Consider the following 26,641-nt stretch of genomic DNA (forward strand, 5'->3'; position numbering starts at 1 on the left):
TCATCCCAAAAATAAAAGAAACAGCTTTCATTCTATTTATAATACGGCCTTCATAAAACTCAATTTTAACCCGGCGGATCCGAAATCCGGCTGTCGTCTTCCCGGTCAGATTTGTATCCCGTCAAACGTGGGAGACGGCTCCGCCATCGGAAAGCCTTACACATCAGGTTATTAGTGTCAGTTATTATGGGATGGAGGCACTTTATCTCTTCTTAGATACAAATCACACGAATGAACTGATCTTTATTTAGGTAAAAAAAAGGTTTATAAACTTCTGAGGTCATCAGAGTCTAAAAAAAAAAAAGTCAGAATAATTCCAACACAACAAGAGTCTGAACTCCGAAAAGTAGGCCAGACCGGTTCCTTGGTCACCCTAGCAGAGAGGATCATGGGAAATGCGGAGGAGGTTGCTCTAGTGGTTTTATATTTCCATAGCTAAGAGAGGGATCTGATAAAGAAAAACTAATGTGGGTGTGCCACATCCAGATGAATAGTCAATACAAGAAAAGGGACTTTTAAGGCACTAAAAAAAAAAAGAAAAAAGCTTCCTATAGTTGTACCCACACCTTCATCCTACGTGTTTCGGCCGTCTGGCTTCCTCAGGGACCGAGGGTCAACTTTCTACTCCACCTCTTACTATTTATCGGCTCTTGTAAAATATCGTAATAATTCTAAGCCATGATTGGTTACGCAGCGTCATCCTCCTGCAGGAAAGTTACGTGACTGGACAGTGAATTCTGTGATATGATATTTTACATGAGCCAATAAATAGAGGTGGAGTAGAAAGTTGACCCTCAGTCCATGAGGAAGCCAGACGGGCGAAACATGTAGGAGTAAGATGTAGGAACAACTATAGGAAGCTACAATAATCAATTCTGTGATACGATATTTTACATGAGCCAATAAATAGAGGTGGAGTAGAAAGTTGAATTCATTGTTGTAGCTTCCTATAGTTGTTCCTACATCTTACTCCTACATGTTTCGCCCCTCTGGCCTACTCAGGGACTGAGGGTCAACTTTCTACTCCACCTCTATTTATTGGCTCATGTAAAATATCGTATCGCAGAATTCATTGTTGTAGCTTCCTATAGTTGTTCCTACATCTTACTCCTACATGTTTTGCCCGTCTGGCTTCCTCAGGGACTGAGGGTCAACTTTCTACTCCACCTCTATTTATTGGCTCATGTAAAATATCATATCACAGAATTCACTGTTCAGTCACGTAACTTTCCTGCAGGAGGATGAAGCTGCGTAACCAATCATGGCTTAGAATTATTACGGTATTTTACAAGAGCCGATAAATAGTAAGAGGTGGAGTAGAAAGTTGGCCCTCAGTCCCTGAGGAAGCCAGACGGACGAAACACGTAGGATGAAGATGTGGGAACAACTATAGGAAGCTACAACAATGAATTCTGTGATACGATATTTTACAAGAGCCGATAAATAGTAAGAGGTGGAGTAGAAAGTTGACCCCCAGTCCCTGAGGAAGCTAGATGGGCGAAACGCGTAGGGAGAAGATGTGGGAACAACTATAGGAAGCTACAATAACACGTCTTAAATGACCATAAAGCTGTCCATGTATTGTACACATTTTTTTAATGTGTCTTTGTGACTTTAATAAGTTGTGATTTTATTGAAAATTTGTTCTGCTATAGTATTAATTGCACCTATAAAGTCCCATCCCCTCTACTCTGTATTTCTTACACTGTCATGGGGACGTTGGTACTGTAATATAGTATTTTATTGATTCTGGAGTTAACCACAAGAAATTTACAAGGTCACTGAAAGACCAGCAAGTATTTTTTGGTCACAGCAAATAACACCAACGTGTTTCGGAAGCTCGTCTCCCTTCATCAGGGCTAACAAAAAGGGTCAGAAAACAAAAAAAAACTGACCACAGTGGGGTTCCTTTACAAGCAAGGCCAGCAACCTGAATAAGCCTTACTAGGGTCCTAGTTAAATGTTTTTTTTCTTTCTTTGGTCACAGCAAATATCAAACACCAACGCATTTCATAGGCTCTTCATCAGGGCTTATAATGATAAAGGGGGATGGTTTAACCACTTCCAGCCCAAGGCCGTCATATGATGTGATGGACTTTCAGTGGTGATATCTGAATGATGGGGGCACTTACAGGCATCAGATATCGTTCTTTTCTGCCGATGATTCTGCGCACCATAAGAACGATCATAGCGTCAGTTCTCCCGCTTGATGGTTCTTACAGGCGACTGGAGCGGACATCCCCCCTCCCGCCACCATCCGGTGCTTCTCCAGGCTCTCCCGTGCCAACGGGGACACGGAGAAAGAATCGGCCGACGCCGGATGACGACCATAGAGATTTCCGGTGGCTTTCAATGACCTCGAGGTGCTCTTGTTTCTCTACTATACCCATTAGTGATGTTCGGAGGATCTTTGCCTGCCAGGGGGGCTTCTGCCCCTCAGGGGGACCATGCTTTCTGGTAGAGATGGTGAGTTTTCATTTTGGATCTTAATCCAGCTACTCATTTCATTTCCACTTCTTCTTGGACTTTCGATGACCTCAAGGTGCTCTTGGCTCTCTACTATACCTATTAGTGATGTTCGGAGGATCTTTGCCTGCCAGAGGGGGCTTCTGCCCCTCAGGGGGACCATGCTTTATGGTAGAGATGGTGAGTTTTCGTTTTGAATCTTAGTCCAGCTACTCATTTTTACTTCTTCTTGGACTTTCGATGACCTCGAGGTGTTCTACTATACCTATTAGTGATGTTCGGAGGATCTTTGCCTGTCGGGGGGGCAGGGGGTGCTTATGCCCCTCAGGGGGACCATGTTTTGTGGTAGAGATGGTGAGTTTTCATTTCGGATCTTAGTCCAGCTACTCATTTCTACTTCTTGGACTTTCGATGACCTTGAGGTGCTCTTGTCTCTCTACTATACCTATTAGTGATGTTCGGAGGATCTTTGGCTGCCGGGGGGCAGGGGGGGCTTCTGCCCCTCAGAGGGACCATGCTTTCTGGTAGAGATGGTGAGTTTTCATTTTGTCCAGCTACTCATTTCTACTTCTTGGACTTTCGATGACCTTGAGGTGCTCTTGTCTCTCTACTATACCTATTAGTGATGTTTGGAGGATCTTTGCCTGCCAGGGGGGGGCTTCTGCCCCTTAGAGGGACCATGCTTTGTGGTAGAGATGGTGAGTTTTTGTTTCGGATTTTAGACCAGCTACTCATTTCTACTTCTTCTTGGACTTTCAATGACCTCAAGGTGCTCTTGTCTCTCTACTATACCTATTAGTGATGTTCGGAGGATCTTTGCCTGCTGGGGAGGGCAGGGGGGGGCTATGCTTTGTGGTAGAGATGGTGATTTTTCATTTCGGATCTTGGTCCAGCTACTTATTTCTACTTCTTCTTGGACTTTCAATGACCTCGAGGTGCTCTACTATACCTATTAGTGATGTTCGGAGGATCTTTGCCTGCCGGGGGGGGCAGGAGGGGGGGAAGGGGGGGCTTCTGCCCCTCAGAGGGACCATGCTTTGTGGTAGAGATGGCAAGTTTTTATTTTGTATCTTAGACCAGCTACTCATTTCTACTTCTTCTTGGACTTTCAATGACCTCGAGGTGCTCTACTATACCTATTAGTGATGTTCGGAGAATCTTTGCCTGCTGGGGGGGCAGGAGGGGGGGGGAAGGGGGGGCTTCTGCCCCTCAGGGGGACCATGCTTTGTGGTAGAGATGGTGAGTTTCATTTCGGATCTTGGTCCGGCTACTTATTTCTACTTCTTCTTGGACTTTCAATGACCTCGAGGTGCTCTACTATACCTATTAGTGATGTTCGGAGGATCATTGCCTGCCTTTGTCCATTCCCTCTATAGAATGGGGGGGGGGGGGGCAGCACGTCTTCTGTATATGAAGTGAGACACAGAGGTTATTTGTACGGTCACCAAACGCATTGCGATATCGACTGAGCCGGCTATATCTTTGTGTCAATGTCTCTTTTCTTAGCAGAAAGTCTTTCATGGTGACAAATTGTCACTCGCCGTGTCTGCCCCCCCCCCCCTCCTTTCCAGACTTCCATCTCAAAACCCTCCGTCAGCGTTTCCTCTTTGGAATCAAGCCATGCGAATGTGCGGCGTGACCAGAAGGTGGCGCTCTGTCTGTGTCTATCTCATCCGAGACGGGATAATCACACCACAAATGTATCAGGATTGATTTCCTGCAAACGTTTCTGAGAAGTTTTCACGGTAATTGACAAGTGCGGAGCTTCGGCAATCAGTCTGAGCGGAGTGCCTCCATCTGCCAATCCGTACGCACGCCAGACGCCGCTCCCAAATAGAAGCGACTCAATGACGGGATCCAAAACTCAACATAATAATAATAATAAATGTGATTCTTCGCTACGGTTGCGGCGTAAGAAGAGACGGCGGAAGGGCAGCGCTCACCCGACATGGAAAAATCAAGTACCGGAAATGGATATATCGGACTTTTGTGGGCGATTCTTAGAATCGCATGCGTCTCCCATTTTTGTAAGATTTGGGCATTGTCGCACCAATCGCTGTGCGTCTCAAATCAGCTGAACTTCTGGGAATGCGCGATATTTTGTGGATGTCGGTAACGAGAGAAAATTGTTGGCTGCCATTGGCAGATCAGTACTTGGCAGTTCAAATACACTCACCGGCTACTTAGGCCCCTTTATTGGGTCCACCTTGCTAGTAGCGGGTGGGACCCCCTTTATTAGGACCACTTTGCTAGTAGCATGTCGGTCCCCCTTTTTTAGGTCCCCCTTGCTAGTTGCGGGTTGGACCCAATTATTAGGTCCACCTTTCTAGTTGCGGGTTGGACTCCTTTATTAGGCGCACCTTGCTAGTAGCGATTTGGACCCCCTTTATTAGGACCACTTTGCTAGTAGCATGTCGGTCCCCCTTTATTAGGTCCCCCTTGCTAGTTGCGGGTTGGACCCCCTTTATTAGGACCATTTTGTTGTAGCATGTCGGTCCCCCTTGCTAGTTGCGGGTTGGACCCATTTATTAGGTACCCCTTACTAGTTGTGGGTTGGGCCCCCTTTATTAGGTCTACCTTGCTAGTACCAGGTTGGACCCCCTTTATTAGGTCCCCCTTGCTAGTTGCGGGTTGGACCCCTTCATTAGGTCCCCCTTGCTAGTAGCTGGTTGGACCCCCTTTATTAGGACCACTTTGCTAGTAGCATGTCGGTACCCCTTGCTAGTTGTGGGTTGGACCCAATTATTAGGTCCACCTTTCTAGTTGCGGGTTGGACCCCCTTTATTAGGACCACTTTGCTAGTAGTGGGTTGGACCCCCTTTATTAGGACCACTTTGCTAGTAGTGGGTTGGACCCCCTTTATTAGGACCACTTTTCTAGTTGCGGGTTGGACCCAATTATTAGGTCCACCTTGCTAGTTGCGGGTTGGACCCCCTTTATTAAGTGCACCTTTCCAGTACCAGGTTGGACCCCCTTTATTAGGACCACCTTGCTAGTAGCTGGTTGGACCCCCTTTCTTAAGACCACCTTGCTAGTAGCGGGTTGGACCCCTTTATAAGGTCCACCTTGCTAGTAGCGGGTTGGACCCCCTTTATTAGGTCCACCTTGCCAGTAGCTGGTTGGACCCCCTTTATTGGGTCCACCTTGCTAGTAGCTGGTTGGACCCCCTTTCTTAAGACCACCTTGCTAGTAGCGGGTTGGACCCCTTTATAAGGTCCACCTTGCTAGTAGCGGGTTGGACCCTCTTTATCAAGACCACCTTGCTAGTACCGTGTTGGCCCCCTTTGCTAGTCACGGGTTGGGCCCCCTTTATTAGGTCCACCTTGCTAGTAGTGGGTTGGACCCCTTTTATTAGGTCCACCTTGCTAGTTGTGGGTTGGACCCCTTTATTAGGTCCACCTTGCTAGTACCGTGTTGGCCCCCCTTTATTAAGTGCACTTTGCTAGTCACGGGTTGGGCCCACTTTATTGGGTCCACCTTGCTACTAGCGGGTTGTACCCCCTTTATTAGGTCCCCCTCGCCAATAGTGGGTTGGCCCCCCTTTATTGGGTCCACCTTGCTAGTAGGGGGTTGGACCCCCTTTTGCCTTCATTCTTGGTGGCATAGATACCACAAGGTGTTGGAAACGTTCCTCAGAGATTGAGCTAAAACTCCCCCCCAACATGGATGATATGTACCTCCTCCAAGGATCACCCATAAACCATTTCTACATTTCCAGTCACCCAAAGGATAAGGAACACTGAGCTAGAACTTCCCCTTCACCCCCCAACATGGATGAAACTCCTCCCCAAACCACACCCTCACTTGTTACCAATTCATTTCTATGAATTTTAATAATAATTAGGTAAACTTGTACACTATTATAAATGGACCCATCACTGAGCCCCAATATGGGATGTTGCAGCCTCGCAGCACTCTGCAGTATGCCGTTGCCATAGTGACATACCTGGCCGGGGTGCAGGGTGACCACATGTGGGTGGGCATTGCAGAATGATGGGTAGCGGCTCAGGTTGGGGTTCACCACATTGACTCTGCTGAAAATGCTGGACTCCTCATAGGGGATGCGGGTGGGGTACAGGTGATCCGAGTCCTCAGGGGGGAAGAGGTGCCACCTTTTCCTGAAACACAAGGAAGGGAACGGGTGGTGGGTTCGGGTAAATTGTCTTTACAATTACAATCAGCACAAAAAAAAAAAACAACACATAAATATGAAAAAATTGCATATGAATATCGTGAAATTTCTCTTTTCAGACAGCAGGTAAAGCTCCCTATATGTTCTGTGCTATAAACTACGTACTTCAATAGCTCAAGATGAAATTTACACACAATCTAGAAGTCAGGAAAGACTTCCAAAGTTCCTTTCATGCATTGGATCATATGTGGGAATTACCTAGGGCGGTCTAAATACAAATAAATCCTGCCTAGGAACACCCACCCCTCCAGACTCACTCCCACCCATCAAGGCATTTTGACGTTTGCTTAATTCCTCCTGAGAGCCAGCCCATCGGGGCTGAGGGGTCCTGAGAGGAGGATGCTGTCATGTTTTCGGGAAGCTATGTCCACCAGCCATATTCTGCCTCCATTGGTTAGTGCAGAAGAGCCCTTTTATATTGGTGGCAAATGAAGAAGGATCCCCTTACTGTGGTGGCCAGGGAAACGCCCCCCCCCATCCCTACTGTGGTGGTCAAAACTCCCCTGCACAGAGGCCAAGGAGGGTATTTAAACTTCTTCCCTTGTAGCTGGCCAGTGCTGTGTTTTCTGTCCCTACTGCTGATTTCACTTGCTCTTGTCTGCTGCCTGTCTTGACTTCTGTCTGGTTTGACCTCTGCCTGAGCACTGACTAATACTGCGTGCCACCTGCCTTGACCTCTGTCTGGACACTGAATATTCTTGGATTGCCGCCTGCCTCAAACTCTCCCTGGAGACTGGACTATTCTTCCCTGCTGCCTGCCTGCCTGGACCTCTTTCTGGACACTGACTATACTTACCTTCCACCTACCTCGCCCTCTGCCTGGGCACTGACAATTCTTGCCTACTGCTGGCCTCAAAGTGTGCCTGGACACTGACTATTCCTGCCTGTCTCCAGCCTGGACACTGACTATTCTTGTCTGCTGCCTGCCTGGACCTCTGCCTGGACACCGACTATTCTTGACCTCTGCCTGCCTCAATCTCTGCCTGGACACTGACTATTCTTGCCTACTGCTGGCCTCAAAGTGTGCCTGGACACTGACTATTCCTGCCTGTCTCCAGCCTGGACACTGACTATTCTTGTCTGCTGCCTGCCTGGACACCGACTATTCTTGACCTCTGCCTGCCTCAATCTCTGCCTGGACACTGACTATTCTTGCCTACTGCTGGCCTCAAAGTGTGCCTGGACACTGACTATTCCTGCCTGTCTCCTGCCTGGACACTGACTATTCTTGTCAGCTGTCTGCCTGGACCACTCCCTGAACACTGACTATTCTTGCCTTCCACCTACCTCGCCCTCTGCCTTCCACCTACCTCACCCTCTGCCTGGGCACTGACAAATCTTGCCTACTCCTGGCCTCAAAGTGTGCCTGGACACGGACTATTCCTGCCTGTCTCCAGCCTGGACACTGACTATTCTTGTCTGCTGCCTGCCTTGACCTCTGCCTGAACATTGACTATTCTTGCCTGCCTTGACCTCTGCCTGCCTCAATCTTTGCCTGGACACCGACTATTCTTGCCTACTGCTGGCCTCAAAGTGTGCATGAACACTGACTATTCCTGCCTGGACACTGACTATTCTTGTCAGCTGTCTGCCTGGACCACTCCCTGAACACTGGCTATTCTTGCCTTCCACCTACCTCGCCCTCTGCTTGGGCACTGACAAATCTTGCCTATTGCTGGCCTCAAAGTGTGCCTGGACACTGACTATTCCTGCCTGTCTCCAGCCTGGACACTGACTATTCTTGTCTGCTGCCTGCCTAGACCTCTCCCTGGACACTGACTATTCTTGTCTGCTGCCTGCCTTGACCTCTGCCTGAACATCGACTATTCTTGCCTGCCTTGACCTCTGCCTGGGCACTGACTATTCTTGCCTGCCTTGACCTCTGCCTGCCTCAATCTCTGCCTGGACACTGACTATTCCTGCCTGGACACTGACTATTCTTGTCTGCTGCCTGCCTAGACCTCTCCCTGGACACTGACTACTCTTGTCTGCTGCCTGCCTAGACCTCTCCCTGGACACTGACTATTCTTGTCTGCTGCCTGCCTAGACCTCTCCCTGGACACTGACTCTTCTTGTCTGCCTTGACCTCTGCCTGAACATTGACTATTCTTGCCTGCCTTGACCTCTGCCTGCCTCAATCTCTGCCTGAACACTGACTATTCCTGCCTGGACACTGACTATTCCTGCCTGGACACTGACTATTCTTGTCTGCTGCCTGCCTAGACCTCTCCCTGGACACTGACTATTCTTGTCTGCTGCCTGCCTAGACCTCTCCCTGGACACTGACTATTCTTGTCTGCTGCCTGCCTAGACCTCTCCCTGGACACTGACTACTCTTGTCTGCTGCCTGCCTAGACCTCTCCCTGGACACTGACTATTCTTGTCTGCTGCCTGCCTAGACCTCTCCCTGGACACTGACTATTCTTGCCTGCCTTGACCTCTGCCTGAACATTGACTATTCTTGCCTGCCTTGACCTCTGCCTGCCTCAATCTCTGCCTGAACACTGACTATTCCTGCCTGGACACTGACTATTCTTGTCGGCTGCCTGCCTGGACCTCTCCCTGGACACGGACTAGTCTTGCCAGCTGTCTCATTTGACTTCGGTCTGGACGCATCCTGCAGCATGTCTCAACCTCTGCTTTAAGCCTAACCAATTATCGTGCTATTATCCCATCTCCTCATTAGAGCCACTCCGTTCCTACTATACCCAAATGGGGGGTGACCCTCAGGGCTGTGACCTGGTAAATTCAGGCAACAACGCAGGCCAGGGGCCACTAGGGTCAAGGTGGTCCATCACCCCTTGTGTGGTGGTCGGGTGAGGACCAAAGTGCCACTTAAACCCTGTGCCTCAGGCGAGCCTGTAACACACCGAAAGTGATTAGTAGTCGGTGCCCTCATTTGGGGGGGTTTGAAGGTATCTGGAACCTGTAGACACTCTGCCGATTTCAAAACCCGGACCTGCACAGGATGTATAGGAAGGCCTCTGAACACGCGGCGTAAATATAAAACAATTTAATGACAAGTCTCTCCGGAGAGAAGGTAACACGTATCACGAGTTCCAGCTAATAAGCCTTAACATTTTCCCCGGACACAATCCTGCAAGTTTCTATTACAGACATTTAAGTCGCTCTTGTTTAATCAATTATTTTCCCATTAGTATTCCGACGCCAAATGTTTTGTGGAGGGAGATCGGCGTGTGGCCTTTTTTGCATCAATAAGCAGAGAGAAAAAAAAAATGATAATAGATGGGATAAGTGTTGCAAGCAGGGTAGCGCCCCCTCCCCCCCCCCCCATCTCAGAACCGGCGGAGGAGAGACGTGGGAGATCGATATAAGAAAGATTTAATCTGTACAATCTGCCATCGAAGACTCAGAGAAGTCAGGGGGGCCCGAGACCCGCAAAATCCACACAGATCTCCGAGAAAACAACATTCGATACGGAACATCTCAACCAAAACTGATCGACTTTTCTGCTTTTCCTTTTCCTAAGGCCATTCACACTAATGCGTTTTGTTTTATGCATTTTGCAGAAAAGATGGATAGGGTTAGGGTTAGATGGGTTAGGGTTAGGGTTAGATGGGTTAGGGTTAGGGTTAGGGCTTGGGTTAGGGTTTCGGCTTAGGGTTTCCCATTGAAGAATAAGGCTAGGACTCAGGAATTGGAACAGGGACCTCCCCCAGAGGTCAAAAGGCGGTTCCCAGAGGTCAAAGGTCACAGGGCATGGCTGACCCACCCTCACCAAAGTGTACCGCCTACCCCAACTAAGTCGGGGAATGAACAAGTCGGGGTAAGCAAAATTTTTTAACATGGGTCCCTATGGAACGTGTTCACATCAGTGCATTTTTGTGCCTATGCATGTTTTTTTTTTTGCACTGTATATAGCTGGTTGCTAAGGAGGGGGTCGGGAAGCCGCCGTGGCGTCCTTAACAACCAATGAGTCATCAGCTGTCTTCCTGCTCAATGTAAAAAGAAATTCGGAGGGGACCCCCCCCCCCACACCATAAAAAAGAAGCCCCCAAAAGCTATACCTGGGCCCCCTCCCAGGTCCATAGTAGGCCCTTGGGTCTAGTATGGATATGGATTCAGAGGGGACCACACCAACATTTTTTTAAAAAATGGCGTGGGGTCCCCCCAAAATCTATACCAGGCCCTTATCCAAGCATGCAGCCCGGCAGGTCAGGAAAGGGAGGGGACGAGCGAGCAGGGATGGGCGCTTTGGGGCAGGTGGGGCTCTGCGCCCCGTTTTTGGACACATGTTTTTACTGCGATTTTACAGCAATTTGCTTTTTTTTTTTACACTGTATATAGCTGGTTACTAAGGAGGGGGCTGGGAAGCCGGCCACTGCGCCCTTAACAACCGATGAGTCATCAGCTGTCAGCGGGCTTCCCTCTCAGAGAAAAAAAAAAAGAACAGCGTGGGGTCCCACCCCGCCCCAGGTCCATAACAGGCCCATGGGTCTAGTATGGATTCAGCCGGCTGTCCTAACCATCCTGATTTGAAGTTAGGAGTCCCTAAGCAAGAACAAGCAGGCAGAACAAAAGGTCCGAAATCCAATCTAATTTCACTGGCTGCATACTTGACTGGCCACTCAGAAAGCAGTAAAGCAAGAGGATCATCATGACAGCCTGCCAGCCAACATTCTCACAATTATAAAAATTAGGAGTGTCTCGTATATTTATTGAAAACTATTATAATATTACAGTGGAACCTTGGATTACGAGTATAATTCGTTCCAGGAGTATGCTTGTAATCCAAAGCACTCGCATATCAAAGCGAGTTTCCCCATAGAAGTCAATGAAAATGAAGATAATTCGTTCCGCATTGACTTCTATGGCATGCAATACCACATGTGGCCAAAGATGGGGGGGGGGGGGGGGGGGGGCGCCGGAGAGCCTCGGAAACACTCAGGGACAGCCCGGCTGATCTCGGAAACCCTCGTAAAGGTTCCGAAAACACTTGGGAACGGAGTATTTCTGAACAATTCCGAGTGTCCCCGGCTCCCCTGCACCTCTGGTCAAATGCGGTACTGCACGCCCCATTAGCTTGAATTCTGCACGTTTTGCGAGACATGGTATAGACTTGGTATGGGAATGGTATAGACCTGGTATGGGAAGGGTATAGACTTGGTATGGGAAGGGTATAGACTTGGTATGGGAAGGGTATAGACTTGGTATGGGAAGGGTATAGACTTGGTATGGGAAGGGTATAGACTTGGTATGGGAAGGGTATAGACTTGGTATGGGAAGGGTATAGACTTGGTATGGGAAGGGTATAGACTTGGTATGGGAAGGGTATAGACTTGGTATGGGAATGGTATAGACTTGGTATGGGAAGGGTATAGACTTGGTATGTATGGTAATGTGACCCCTGCCTGGAGTGAACAAAAGCCTGTTGTCACCGGCCCTTGGTCTGGTACCCGGGGATTACCATTGTTCATAAATATTACCTTCCTTCCACCTGCAGCACCAGATTGCAGCCATAAGAGTCGATGTGACACGGAGTATTGGCTCCGCGGCTCCCGACCCATAGAGTGCTCTCCCGACCTCCTCTTCCGGGGAATCCAAAATCTTTCCAAAGCACATCCTGCAACAAGGTAAACCAAAAACTGATCTGAATGCTGAACTCTGGGGACAAAAAAACGTGCAGCAATGTCACAATCAAAATATTTTGTTCAATAATAAAACCAATTCATATTAAATGCCGAAATCTCCAGCAATGGAGGATTCTTATATCTACGCGTTTCGCAGTCCATTTCCTCAGAAGATGTGGAGGTTGTAAACTATTTTGTATGCGCTTTGCTCTTCATCCAAATCAGTCATGCAACACTGTACCCATATGACATTTTTATTGTTTTTTCCTCGCACAAATACAGCTTTCTATTGGTGGCATTTAATCACCAATGGGTTTTTATTTTTTGCTACACACACACACAAAAAAAAAAAAACATTTTGCAAAAAAGAAATAACGTTTTTTATAGTTTGCTTTAAAATTTTGCAAAAATATTTTTTTTCTCCTTCACTGATGTGTGCTGATGAGGAGGCACCGATTGGCAGCACTAATGGGCACTGTTAATCAGGACCAATTCATATTAACCACTTCAGCCCCGGGAAGAATTTACCCCCCTTCCTGACCAGAGCACTTTTTGCGATTCGGCACTGCGTCGCTTTAACTGACAATTGCGCGGTCGTGCGACGCTGTACCAAAAATTGGCGTCTTTTTTTCCCCCATAAATAGAGCTTTCTTTTGGTGGTATTTTATCACCTCTGCGGTTTTTATTTGTTGCGCTATAAACAAAAAAAAGAGCATCAATTTTGAAAAAAAAGCAATATTTTTTACTATAATAAATATCCCCCCCCCCAAAAAAAATGATATATATATATAAATAAAAAAATAAATAAATAAAAAAATTCTCAGTTTAGGCCGATACGTATTCTTCTACATATCTTTGGTAAAAAAAAAAAAATGTATTAATATTTTCTTTTACTAGTAATGGCGGCGATCAGCGATTTTTATCATGAAATTATGGAGGACACATCGGGCACTTTTGACGCTATTTTGCGACCACTGTCATTTATACAGAGATCAGTGCTATAAAAATGCTCCGATTACTATAACTGACACTGGCAAGGAAGGGGTTCAACACTAGGGGGCGAGGAAGGAGTTAAGTGTGTCCTAGGGAGTGATTCTAACAGTGTGGGGGCTGGGCTACCAGTGACATGACAGTGATCACTGCTCCCGACGACAGGGAGCAGTAGATCAGTGTCCTGTCACTAGGCAGAACAGGGAAATGCCATTTACACAGGCATCCCCCTGTCCTGCAGCTCCATGACACGATCGCTGGACACTGGCGTAAATGGGGTCCGCGGGTCCCGCCTCGCGACGAGCGCGCCCGCATGGAGGGATTTTCAAAGCAACGTACAAGTACGTTGCTTTGCCCACAGGAGCCATTCTGTAGACGTAAATGTTTGTGAACTGGTCAGTGTAACAGAATAGCCTGTGATACCCAGAGACTTTTGAAGGATGTGGGGTACTCCTGTGCCAGCTTCACCAATGACTCTTGGGTCTAGGGTCATCCTATGTCCAATAGGGGCATAGGATGACTGAGAAATGATATCTTGGATTACATGCGATGGGACAGTAATGATAATTCATGTATTGCAGGATATCTTGAAATATTACAGGTGGTTAATTCTGACCCCAACAGGTCAATAGGAGAGTGACTCATTCATGTGGGGACACATAGACTGTTGAGGTGTTAATTGAGTCTGGCTCCTAAGATATTTCATTGTGTGAAAGTCTATGGATGATAGATGTGTTGGGGGCTGGACAGTCTGAAAGGTCAGATGGCTGACTTTTCAGCTGTAGTGGATTAGCATGTCAATTACGTCTACAAAGGAATGTGGATTGTGTATCAGGTGAGAATAGCTTATCGCGGAGTCAGAACGTCTGGGTAAGGATTAGTAATTAGTTCATGTAGATTATCTGAATGTCATTCTCTAAAGGAATGTGTATTGAAGTTCCTTGTGTCATGTTGTGGGTGAAGTTGAGTCATTGTCCATATTTGGTTGCTAACTGTATAAGAAGAGCGGAGTTTACCATTAAAGTATTCATTCGTTTGGAACCAGAGAACAGAGCTGTGTGTCTTGTTATTCTGGGGGGAAATCCAATGGGTCCTGTCTGCCGGATTGTGGAGTGTCAGATAAGCTGTCTTGGGTTGGTGGAATGGAATATCGTAAACGGCGTAAACCCCTGACCGTTACAGTCGGCAAGCGGTTAATACTGAAATCTCCACCAATGGAGGATTCTAAGTTCTACGCGTTTCGTAGTCCACTTCCTCAGAAGATGTGGAGGTTGTAGACTGTTTTGTATGTACCGTATTTATCGGCGTATACCGCGCACTTTTTTGCCCTGAAAATCAGGGCAAAATCGTGGGTGCGTGGTATACGCCGATACTCGCTTTCCCGCGCCGAGTTTGAATACTGCGCCGACATATACCGAGCGCAGTACACTTGTGTATTGTCGGGCAGTCTCGGCATCTCCCGCGCTGACGTCCTGGACGTACAGAGAGTAGCCGAGCATTGCCGACAATACACGAGTGTACTGCGCTCTGTATATGTCGGCGCAGTATTCAAACTCGGCGCAGGAAACGAGCGGGGAGGACGTGAGGACGCCGCAGAAGGACGCCGGACCCAACGAAGAGGACACCCGAAGCCGCAGACGGACGCCGGACCCGACAAGGCCGCCAATGGACGCCGCGCAAGACACCAAAACTGTAAGTACTAAAAAAACTTTTTTCCACAGGATTCGGGGCAACTTTAGGGGTGCGCGGTATACGCGGGAGCGCGCTATACCGCGATAAATACGGTACTTGCTCTTCATCCAAATTGGACGAACAAGACCGGGATGTGCCGGTCCGTCATTGGAGGACCGTCATAGAAGCAACTCAATTCACTCAAAGAGCCCAATGTGAGCCTCAAATGGGATAAAACCAACCAACCATGAGACTCCAATAATGTGCTAGAGTCCGAGATCCATACCATGGCCCAATCGAGGGTTTTAGTGGCCCACCTGTAGTTTGTATATCGCCCATTCCCACAGGGTTGGCACAACAGGAAATCACATTCACCGAAAACTGCCAATGGTAATTGTCACCCGAAACAGGTGTCCCCACTGGGGAAAAAAATCCTCTATTCCTGTTGCGGTGACAACTGAACCACCTTGGATTTCCCATCGCTGTCTCCAGGAAAGAGGGCGGCTTTAGAGGCACTTTAAATCAGATTTTGCTTCAGCGATTTCAGGAGGAAGACTTCAGCCCGTGACCAAAATGTGAAAAATCCATCAACCCGCTCAAATCTTTGCTCTACGAGTCATCGTAACAAATCGAATTAAACTGTAATGTAGATAATACATGTTCCACATAAAAAGACATTTCATGGTTATAATAGTACACCGGGAAATTGATAATAAGATCTCTGCTTCGTTACACACCCTCAAAAAAAAAAAACCATCATCGTTGTAGGTAGGACGTGTGTGGCATGTCCAGTCTCTCTACCCTGCTGCTGGGCAGACTATAAGAATAAGGTCTCTCAGTCCAGAATGTAGGGGTGTTTACATGCTGCTCCTTCAGCAAACGGTATGTTCAGGTGTTGACCTGGTCATTGCAGATAGACACACGTCCCCAGGGACGGCGCTACCACTAGGCAAACTAGGCAGCCGCCTAGGGGGCGCACTGCTGTCTAGGGGCACCTGGCCACTCGTGTTTCTTCTCTCTTCTCTCTGCAGCAAGCAACTAAGTCTCCAGCATCAGCAGGCACCTGCCGCTCCGTTCGCACATAGTGGCGTAACGGCTGCAGAGGACTGTGTCTGTGTCCTGACTCCTGAACAAATGGAAGCAAGCAAACATTTATTGATGGGCGCTGGTAGCAATGCTGTATCTTGGCCTAGGCCAACAAGGCCCAGGCCTAGGGCAGCACTTTGCAGGGGGGCAGCACGAAAAGAGTCCCCGTAGCTTGCGCTACACTTTTAGTGTAGCGCCAGTCTTTGGGGGAATGGGCCGGGAGGCAAATCAGTCCAGTGCCCCCATAAAGCGACCACACTACTGTCAGTATAATGATACTGGCAGGGCCACCATCGGGGGGGCCAGCCCATACACATGGAGGAGGCTAGGGAGTCAGACCCCAACCAATGAGTTGTGTGGGCGGGTGGCGTTCCGCAACTGGGGGGCGGGGCTTTGCGTTGCTTCTAGTTTTGACTGTCCTATCATACCAGTGGACCTCCCACCTGAGTTCTCAGCTAGAAAGAGACAGATGCCATGTCGGGAGGCTAAAAACTGTCAAACAGTCAGCTAATGGGTTACAAAGCAAGACAGGAAGTCAGAGTAAATCCCTGCAAATTAGGGCACTCTACTGCCCCCCCAAGGCCCTCAGAACTAGTGTCCCCACTGGAAAATGTCAGGGCAGGTCTTAAATGGGGGTGTGGCCTTGACAGAAAAGGGTGGAAAGCTGTGGGTCATATTTAAATTAGGGGGGTGCACGAGTTTCGTCAGGCCTAGGGCAGCACAAAACCTAAATACACCACTGGCTGATAGGCTGCATTGATGGCCATTGGTAGGCTGCATATGACACCAAATCCTCCCCAAAATCCTAAACAACGTTAAGCTGATCAAAAAGAAGGTAAAAAATTAAAAATAAATTAAAAATAAAACCATGGACCCAGGGTTGGAGGCTTCAACCCATCCAATACTCTACAAAGTCTCCAGGCTCAAGGACCGAGACCATGATTTAGTAATCTTGAAGAAAACTGAAAGATCCGTTTTCTAATATGGAGAAACACATTCTGGAGCCTCTCAACCTGCATGGGTGAGACCCTTGGGTGATATGATCAATGGATGAGAACAAAACAAAGGAAAAACCTGAATAACCCACAACCCTAAACCCAAAGCTGATCAGGTTTGGAGGCTTCATTCCATCCAAAACTCATATGGAGCCCCTCAACCTGCATGGGTGAGAACCTTGGGTGACACCCAATCCTCACCAAAATCCTGAACAACCGTAAACTGATGAAGAGGAAGGTAAAAAAATAAAATAAAACACATGAACCCATTATTAGAGGCTTTATCCCATCCAATACTCTACAAAACCTCCAGGCTCAAGGACTCAGACCAGGATTTAGTAATCCTGAAGAACACAAAGACAGTTTTCTCCTAAGGAGACACACATTCTGGAGCCCCTCAACCCGCATAGGTGAGAACCTTGGGTGATATCATATGCTCAATGGATGAGAAAAACATGGACCCAAGTTTGGAGGCTTCATTCCATCCAAAACTCATATGGAGCCCCCTCAATCTGCATGAGTGAGAACCTTGGGTGACACCAGATCCTCCCCAAAATCCTGAACAACCCTAAGCTGATCAAGAGGAAGTTAAAAAAACAAAAAGCATAGACCCAGGGTTGGAGGTTTCATCCCATCCAATACTCTACAAAGTCTCCAGGCTCAAGGACCCAGACCAGGATTTAGTAGTCCTGAAGAAAACTGAAAGGTCAGTTTTCTAGTATGGAGTGCTTAAAATCCGCATGGGTTAGCACAAAACAAAACACAAAAAAAAAAAAAAAGGAGAAACCTGAATACCCACAACCCTAAACCCACAGCTGATCAGGTTTGGAGGCTTCATTCCATCCAAAACTCATATGGAGCCCCTCAACCTGCATGGGTGAGAACCTTGGGTGACACCCAATCCTCACTAAAATCCTGAACAACCCTAAGCTGATGAAGAGGAAGGTAAAAACAAAAAAAAACATGAACCCATTATAAGAGGCTTTATCCCATCCAATACTCTACAAAACCTCTAGGCTCAAGGACTCAGACCAGGATTTAGTAATCCCGAAGAACACTGAACGACAGTTTTCTCCTAAGGAGACACACATTCTGGAGCCCCTCAACCTGCATAGGTGAGAACCTTGGGTGACACCCAATCCTCACCAAAATCCTGAACAACCCTAAGCTGATCAAGAGGAAGTTAAAAAAACAAAATCATGGACCCAGGTTCGGAGGCTTCATCCCATCCAATACTCTACAAAGCCTCCAGGCTCAAGGACCAAGACCAGGATTTAGTAATCTTGAAGAAAATTGAAAGGTCCGTTTTCTAATATGGAGAAACACATTCTGGAGCCTCTCAACCTGCATGGGTGAGACCCTTGGGTGATATGATATGCTCAATGGAGGAGAACAAAACAAACAAAGGAAAAACCTGAATAACCCACAACCCTAAACCCAAAGCTGATCAGGTTTGGAGGCTTCATTCCATCCAAAACTCATATGGAGCCCCTCAACCTGCATGAGTGAGAACCTTGGGCGACACCCAATTCTCACCAAAATCCTGAACAACCCTAAACTGATCAAGAGGAAGTTAAAAAAACAAAAGCATGGACCCAGGGTTGGAGGCTTTATCACACCCAACACTCTACAAAGCCTCCAGGCTCAAGGACCCACTTCAGGATTTAGTAGTCCTGAAGAAAACTGAAAGGTCAGTTTTCTAGTATGGAGACACACATCCTGGAGTCCTTAAAATCCGCATGGGTTAGCACAAAACAAAACACAAAAAAAAAAAAAGGAGAAACCTGAATACCCACAACCCTAAACCCACAGCTGATCCAGAAGGAAATAAAACAAAACCCCCATAAAGTGTGACTTAGTTTGCTGCAACTTGTATCATTATATCCAGAACTAAGGAAAAAAGTTTTAGTTGAACACTTTAGGTCAAGACTTTGTCACATGTTTTTTTTTCTTTTGAGATGGATTATCTTGACTTTTATGACATTTTTATTTTATTTTATGTTAGACAACAGGAATACATAACTTTTATATAGAAACAATGGTGTGCAGGAGTTGTAATTAAAAGAAGTCACCAAGGATACACAGATGCGGTAAAATCAGCAACATCCATAATTAATAAGGTTGGTGCTTGTCTTGAGTTTCCGATGGGGCGCTAGGATTTACGATAACCTGAATTATAAATCAGACAGACTTGTGACCCGCATACAACGGAGACAACCATCAGTTCATTAGAACAATGGAGAGATTAGATATAAACAAGCAAACCCATGGGCTCTACAGTCCTTGTTAGAGGGGAAAAAAAAAAAATCTATTGATTGGTTGGCGCAAAAGTTATACAGTGGGGATCGAAAGTTTGGGCACCCCAGGTAAAAATTTGTATTAATGTGCATAACAAAGCCAAGGAAAGATGGAAAAATCTCCAAAAGGCATCAAATTACAGATTAGACATTCTTATAATATGTAAAAAAAAGTTAGATTTTATTTCCATCATTTACACTTTCAAAATTACAGAAAACAAAAAAATGGCGCTTGCAAAAGTTTGGGCACCCTGCAGAGTTAATATCTTGTACTGCCCCCTTTTGGCAAGTATCACAGCTTGTAAATGCTTTTTGTAGCCAGCCAAGAGTCTTTCAATTCTTGTTTAAGGTATCTTTGCCCATTCTTCCTTCTTCCTACAAAGGTCTTCCAGTTCTTTGAGATTTCTGGGCTGTCTGTCACGCACTGCTCTTTTAAGGTCTATCCATCGATTTTCAATTATGTTGAGGTCAGGAGATTGTGAAGGCCATGGCAAAACCTTCAGTTTACGCCTCTTGATGTAATCCCCCGTGGATTTTGAGGTGTGTTTAGGATCATTATCCATTTGTAGAAGCCATCCTCTCTTTAACTTCAGCTTTTTCACAGATGGCATCAAGTTACCATCCAAAATTTGCTGAAATTTTATTGAATCCATTTTTCCTTCTAGTCGTGAAATGTTCCCTGTGCCACTGGCTGCAATACAACCCCAAAGCATGATTGATCCACCCCCATGCTTAACAGTTGGACAGAGGTTCTTTTCATTAAATTCTGTGCCCTTTCTTCTCCAAACGTACCTTTGCTCATTCCGGCCAAAAAGTTCTATTTTAACCTCATCGGTTCACAGAACTTGTTTCCAAAATGCATCAGGCTTGTCTATATGTTAATTTGCATATTCAAACGCTGATTTTTGTGGTGAGGACGTAGAAGAGGTTTTCTTCTGATGACTCTTCCATGAAGACCATATTTGTACAAGTATCTCTTTATAGTGGATAATTACAATAATGAGACTCCAGTGTCTGCCAGATCTTTCTGGAGGGATCGTGCAGTCAAACGTGGGTTTCGAATTGCTTTTCTCACAATCCTGTGAGCTGTTCTGTCTGATATTTTTCTTGGTCTTCCAGATCTTGCTTTAACTTCCACTGTTCCTGATGACTGCCATTTCTTAATTACATTCCGAACAGAGGATATTGACATCTGAAAACGCTTTGCTATCTTCTTATAGCCTTCTCCAGCTTTGTGAGCGCCAACTATTTTCAGTTTCAGTTTTCTAGACAACTGCTTAGAAGGTTCATGGTGCTGATTGTTGGGGCAAGGTCAGATGAGTCTGGGCATTTAAAACCTTTGAGATTGACATCACCTGGTCTTCCCAGACAATGATTGAGAACAATCCATGACACTGGCAGATCTCAGCTTTGCAAAAGGGGCAGTGCATGCTATAAATTCTGCAGGGTGCCCAAACTTTTGCAGACGCCATTTTTTTGTTTTCTGTAATTTTGAAAGTGTAAATGATGGAAATAAAATCTAACTTTTTTTTGACATATTATAAGAATGTCTAATCTGTATTTTGATGCCTTTTGGAGATTTTTCTATCATTCCTTGGCTTCGTTATGCACATTAATACAAATTTTTACCTGGGGTGCCCAAACTTTCGATCCCCACTGTAGGCCTGGATTCACATACATCGGCGCATATTTATGCCGGCGTAGCGTATCGAATATACGCTACGCCGACGCAGCGCAGAGAGGCAAGCACCGAATTCACAAAGCACTTGCCTCCAAATCTACGCTGGGTTTCTTAGTCGTAACTCGTCGTAAGTGAAAGTGGGCGTGAGCCATGCAAATGAGGCGTGACCCCATGTAAATGATGGATTGAGCGTCATAAAGATACGAATAACGTACGGCGCATGCGCCGTCCCGTGGATGCATCCCAGTGCGCATGCTCAGAATCACGTCGAAAAAACTGCCTACGACGTGAAAGTAACCTACGCCTAGCCATATTCACGAACTACGTAAACGACGTAAAATACGACGGCTGTGTTCCCTGGTCCATACCTTTGCATGAGTTGCGCCTCCTATATGGGGAATAACTTTACGCCGGAAGTAAGTCTTACGCAAACAGTGTATATTATGCGCCGGGCGCAACTACGTTCGTGAATCGCCGTATTTCACTCATTTGCATATTTGAATCGAAAATCAATGGGAGCGCCAGCGTAAATATGCGCCCACGATACTCCGGCGTAGGAAAGTTACGTCGGTCGGATGAAGCCTATTTTCAGGCGTATCTTGGTTTCTGGTTCGGCGCATAGATACGACGGCGCACATTTGTACTCACGACGGCGTATCTCGAGATACGTCGGTGTAAGTGCTTTGTGAATCCGGGCCCTAGCGTCTACAAAATAGGGGATAGTTTTATGGCATTTTTATTATTATTTTTTTTTTACTAGTAATGGCGGCGATCTGCGATTTTTATCGTGGCTGCGATAGTGCGGCAGACACATCGGAAACTTTTGACACTATTTTGGGACCATTGTCATTTATAACGGGATCAGTGCTATAAAAATTTACCGATTACTGTGTAAATGACACTGGCGGGGAAGGGGGTAAAAAACACTAGGGGGCGATGAAGGGGTTAGGTGTGTCCTAGGGAGGGATTCTAACTGTGTGGGGGCGGGGCTACAAGTGACTTGACACTGATCACTGCTCCCGATGACAGGGAGCAGTAGATCACCGTTCCTGTCACTAGGTAGAACAGGGAAATGCCTTGTTTACATAGACATAACGCCCCCCACCCCCTGTTCTGCCGCTCTGTGACACGATCGCAGGACACCAGCAGACACGAATCCGCGGGTCCCGCGGACACAGGTACGTTGATTTGCCTGCCCGTTCCATTCTGCCGATGTAAATGTAGGTTAGGCAGTGGGCAAGCGGTTAAGCAAAGATAAGCTGAAGAAGTTATACAAAACAGGAGCAAGGAAAAAAGAAGAACCACCGACCCCCACATGTAGGGGGCGCCTTGGAATCTAAGAACCAGACCATCCACAATAAAACCTAGGCGGGAGCAAACCGGTAGATGTCCAAGGGGCCCAGCTACAATCATCATACTCCTGTAGTAAATTGGAGGAAGACCCATCTGGTTACAAGACATGTAATCACCTATTACTTTCTAAGAGGTAATGTACTTGTGGGCAATTGCTATCTGATGAAGGGCATGACAGTAGAAACAATGCAAATGGGGGGGGGGGGGGGCTTCTCTGTGCCCACTGCAATTCTTATCAAAGTCAACTGAATGGGAAATGAGGTATGGTGGGCCAAGGCTGCTGTTTTGCCTAGGACCCCATTCTATCCTAAATCGACTCTGTGTAGCAGATTACGAAGGATATAATGAGTGTAATTTATGTAGTTAAGTCTTCTAGAGAAGGGGTGGACACAGGGCCGCCAGTAGGGGGGGTTACAGCCGGTACACATGTAAGAGGCCCCCGCGTCCAAGGGGCCCAGACCACTGGTCACAACCAGGGATGGACTGGCCATTGGGACTACAGGGAGTTTCCCGGTGGGCCGATGACTCAGTGGGCCGGTTTTAGTGACAGCGGCCTGGGAGTTTCTCACTTCGGCCTAATCTTGTCCCATAAGGGGGGGGGGCACCAAACTGATTCTTTGCCCCCGGGAGAAAAAATGTCTAGCTTCCCCACTGGTACTGCCTATAAGAGTACCAGTACCAGCCGTTCTACTCTAATAATGTAAAACGGCTAGTGACTAGTGAAGGAGGAGAGGGGGCTTGGGTGGCTGGGGAGGGGGGGGTGCGGGAGTTGTCCGGCCGCTGTGGGAGAGACCTGTCAAAGTGGGCCAGTCTGGATGAAGTCCAGGGCCAAATTTTTGTCCCAGGCCAGCCCTGTTCTACTCTAATAAAGTAAAACGGCTAGTGACTAGTGAAGGGGGAAAGAGGGGGCTTGGGTGGCCGGGGGGGGGGGGGGGGATGCGGGAGTTGTCCGGCCGCTGTGGGAGAGACCTGTCAACGTGGGCCTGTCTGGATGAAGTCCAGGGCCAAATTTGTGTCCCAGTCCAGCCCTGGTCACAACCTGGGCCATCTTTAATACAAGCGGACTGGCTGCCAAGATGCAAGGGAGGATGGAGAGGTAGGTGGATCCCACATGTGTGCAGGTTGGGGCCCGCTGTGTGCGGGGTGGGGCGAGGTCAGGTGTCAGGTCGGTGGGCCCCATGGAGGACATCAGGGGGGGCCCAGACCTAAAACTGTTTAAGGGGCCCCACAATTTCTGATGGCTGCCCTGGGTGGACATACCATTTGTGCAGACTGTTGTGTTCCATCTGATATAAAATATATGGCGATTTTAGGGGGTTAGGGTTAGAGGGTTAGGGTTAAGGTTTCCCATTGAAGAATAAGGCTAGGACTCAGGAATTGTAACAGGGACCTTCCCCAGAGGTCAAAGGTCAGAAGGCGGGTTCCCAGAGGTCAAATGTCATGGGGCATGGCTGACCCACCCCCACCAAAGTGTACTGCCTACCCCAACTAAGTCGGGGAATAAACAAGTCGGGGAAAGCTCTGTTGTTTTTTTTTATAGAAGTATACATTAGTTTCCTTGTGTCATCATTTCTCAAACAAATGCCACTAAAACAAAAAATAAAGAGATACTATTATATATTGGGCAAATATAAACTATTCAATGGGCCATGTACACATTTGTGGCTTTTCCTATTGCTTTAGAGGAGCTCTGGTCAAACACTGCACCCAGGCTACGTCAATGAAAGTCAATAGTCTGACCTTTTGACACATTTGACCTATGGCATCTATGATACTACATTGCCATCTATAAGCACGGATGCTCAACCAGTGGCCCTCTAGCTGTTGAGGAACTACAAGTCCCATAAGGCATTGCAAGGTTGACAGTTATAAGCATGACTCCCAAAAGCGGAGGCATAATGGGACTTGTAGTTCAGCAACACCTGGAGGGCCACAGGTTGAGCACCCGTGATGTAAATTTTAGTTAGAAAAAGCTTCTTTTAAAGAAACTGATGTAGAAAGGAAGAGGTGAAGGGATGGGTCCATGTGGGAATGGCTACCCAAACTTTCTAAATAAAAGGCTACCCAAACGTTCTAAATAAAAAGGCCGCCATCAGGGGGGGGGGGGGGATGTGGGTTACAGCCGGTACACATGTAAGAGGCCCCCGCGTCCAAGGGACCCAGACCACCGGTCACAACCCGCGCCATCTTTAATACAAGCGGACTGGCTGCCAAGATGCAAGGGAGGGTGGAGAGATGGGTGGATCCCACATGTGTGCAGGTTGGGGCCCGCTGTGTGCGGGGTGGGGCGAGGTCAGGTGCCAGGTCGGTGGACCCCATGGAGTGCTCAACCTGTGGCCCTCCAGCTGTTGAGGAACTCCCATGAGGCATTGCAAGGATGACAGTTAAAAGCATGACTCCCAAAAGCGGAGGCATAATGGGACTTGTAGTTCAGCAACACCTGGAGGGCCACAGGTTGAGCACCCGCGATCTAAATTTTAGTTAGAAAAAGCTTCATTTAAAGAAACTGATGTAGGAAAGGGAGAGGTAAAAGGGATGGGTCCATGTGGGAATGGCTACCCAAACTTCCTAAATAAAAAGGCTACCCAAACTTTCTAAATAAAAAGGGCAGAAGCGCAAGCTGAAAGTGGGCTCCATAACATAACAAAGGAAGGGCTGTGCAAGAAGGAAGTTCACCTGGGATCACCCTGCAGTTGCGTTAGTAGAGCCTGAAGTCCTGTTTGTTACGAAAACCACAAACTATAACCCAAGCCATTCTTTTTTAGTGTATCCCTATTGCATACAGACCACTGCAAATGCTCATTTGCTAGGAAGGGTAGGTAGTAGGGTTGTCCTTTTTTTCAAGTACTCGCCAATACCGAATACCGATACTTTTTTTAAATGTGTCCCCAAATGCAGCCATGTCCCCCCACAAATGCAGCCATGTCCCCCCCATATCCAGCCATGTCCCCCCCCCATATCCAGCCATGTCCCCCCCCCCATATCCAGCCATGTCCCCCCCCCCATATCCAGCCATGTCCCCCCACAAATGCAGCCATGTCCCCCCACAAATGCAGCAATGTCCCCCCCATATCCAGCCATGTCCCCCCCCCATATCCAGCCATGTCCCCCCCCCATATCCAGCCATGTCCCCCCCATATCCAGCCATGTCCCCCCCCATATCCAGCCATGTCCCCCCCCATATCCAGCCATGTCCCCCCCATATCCAGCCATGTCCCCCCCATATCCAGCCATGTCCCCCCCATATCCAGCCATGTCCCCCCATATCCAGCCATGCCTCCCCCCCATATCCAGCCATGTCCCCCCCTATATCCAGCCATGTCCCCCCATATCCAGCCATGTCCCCCCCCATATCCAGCCATGTCCCCCCCCATATCCAGCCATGTCCACCCATGTCTCCCCCCGATATCCAGCCATGTCCCCCCCCCATATCCAGCCATGTCCCCCATATCCAGCCGTGTCTCCCCCCATATCCAGCCATGTCCCCCCCCCCATGCAGTAATGTCTCCCCCCCATATCCAGCCATGTCCCCCATTTGCAGCCATGTCTCCCCCCCATATCCAGCCATGTCTCCCCCATGCAGCCATGTCCCCCCATATGCAACCATGTCTCCCCCCATTTGCAGCCATGTCTCCCCCCCCCATATCCAGCCATGTCTCCCCCCCCCATATCCAGCCATGTCTCCCATATGCAGCCATGTCCCCCTTACCTGCATCCCCGCTGCCGCCGACTGCTTAATACGCGCGGGGAACATCACAGCTTTCATTTGAATAGCTGTTATGATTCGCGCCGCGTATAGACACTCCCCCTTGCTCGGGATTGGACAGTTCACCCGAGCAAGGGGGAGTGTCTATACGCGGCGCGGCGCGAATCATTACAGCTATTCAAATGAATGCTGTAATGTTCCCCGCGCGTATTAAGCAGTCGGCGGCAGCGGGGATTCTAGTATTCTATTTTGGTATCGGGGGTATTTGCGGGAGTACGAGTACTCCCGCAAATACTTGGAATCGGTCCCGATACCGATACTAGTATCGGTATCGGGACAACCCTAGTAGGTAGCTTGTGCATGTGTGTGTGCTCTGTGCATATTTGCCATTCTCTGTATAACTTGTATTGTTTTCCTACAATTGTAAGTAGTTGGTATGTCCAGCATTCTTGTTTAGTAAGGGACATTAATACAGTAGAGGGGTTTCTTCTTCCTTGCTTTACCGCAATGTAACCTAAAAGATACAAGCAAAAACAACTTTTCAGCTGCGCAAAGGCCATTTGGGAATTAGGGGCTCGTTTATGTGAGATGTGTTGGGTGGGTACTAGGACTA

The 26,641-nt window shown here is 47.6% G+C and overlaps 1 protein-coding gene across 1 annotated transcript in view; it reads right to left on the reverse strand.

Moving 5' to 3' along the window:
- HSPBAP1 (HSPB1 associated protein 1) overlaps nucleotides 1-26,641 on the reverse strand; it is a 102,784-nt gene that overhangs the window by 34,683 nt on the left and 41,460 nt on the right. Inside the window, exons 4-5 of the mRNA XM_040358289.1 lie at nucleotides 12,106-12,242; nucleotides 6,413-6,584 (exon numbers count right to left, since the gene is read on the reverse strand). Of these exons, the coding sequence (XP_040214223.1) occupies nucleotides 6,413-6,584; nucleotides 12,106-12,242 (309 nt within the window). The remainder of the gene's footprint in view (nucleotides 1-6,412; nucleotides 6,585-12,105; nucleotides 12,243-26,641) is intronic.

Source organism: Rana temporaria, chromosome 6, assembly GCF_905171775.1.
Source record: "Rana temporaria chromosome 6, aRanTem1.1, whole genome shotgun sequence".
NCBI classification, from domain to species: Eukaryota; Metazoa; Chordata; class Amphibia; order Anura; family Ranidae; genus Rana; species Rana temporaria.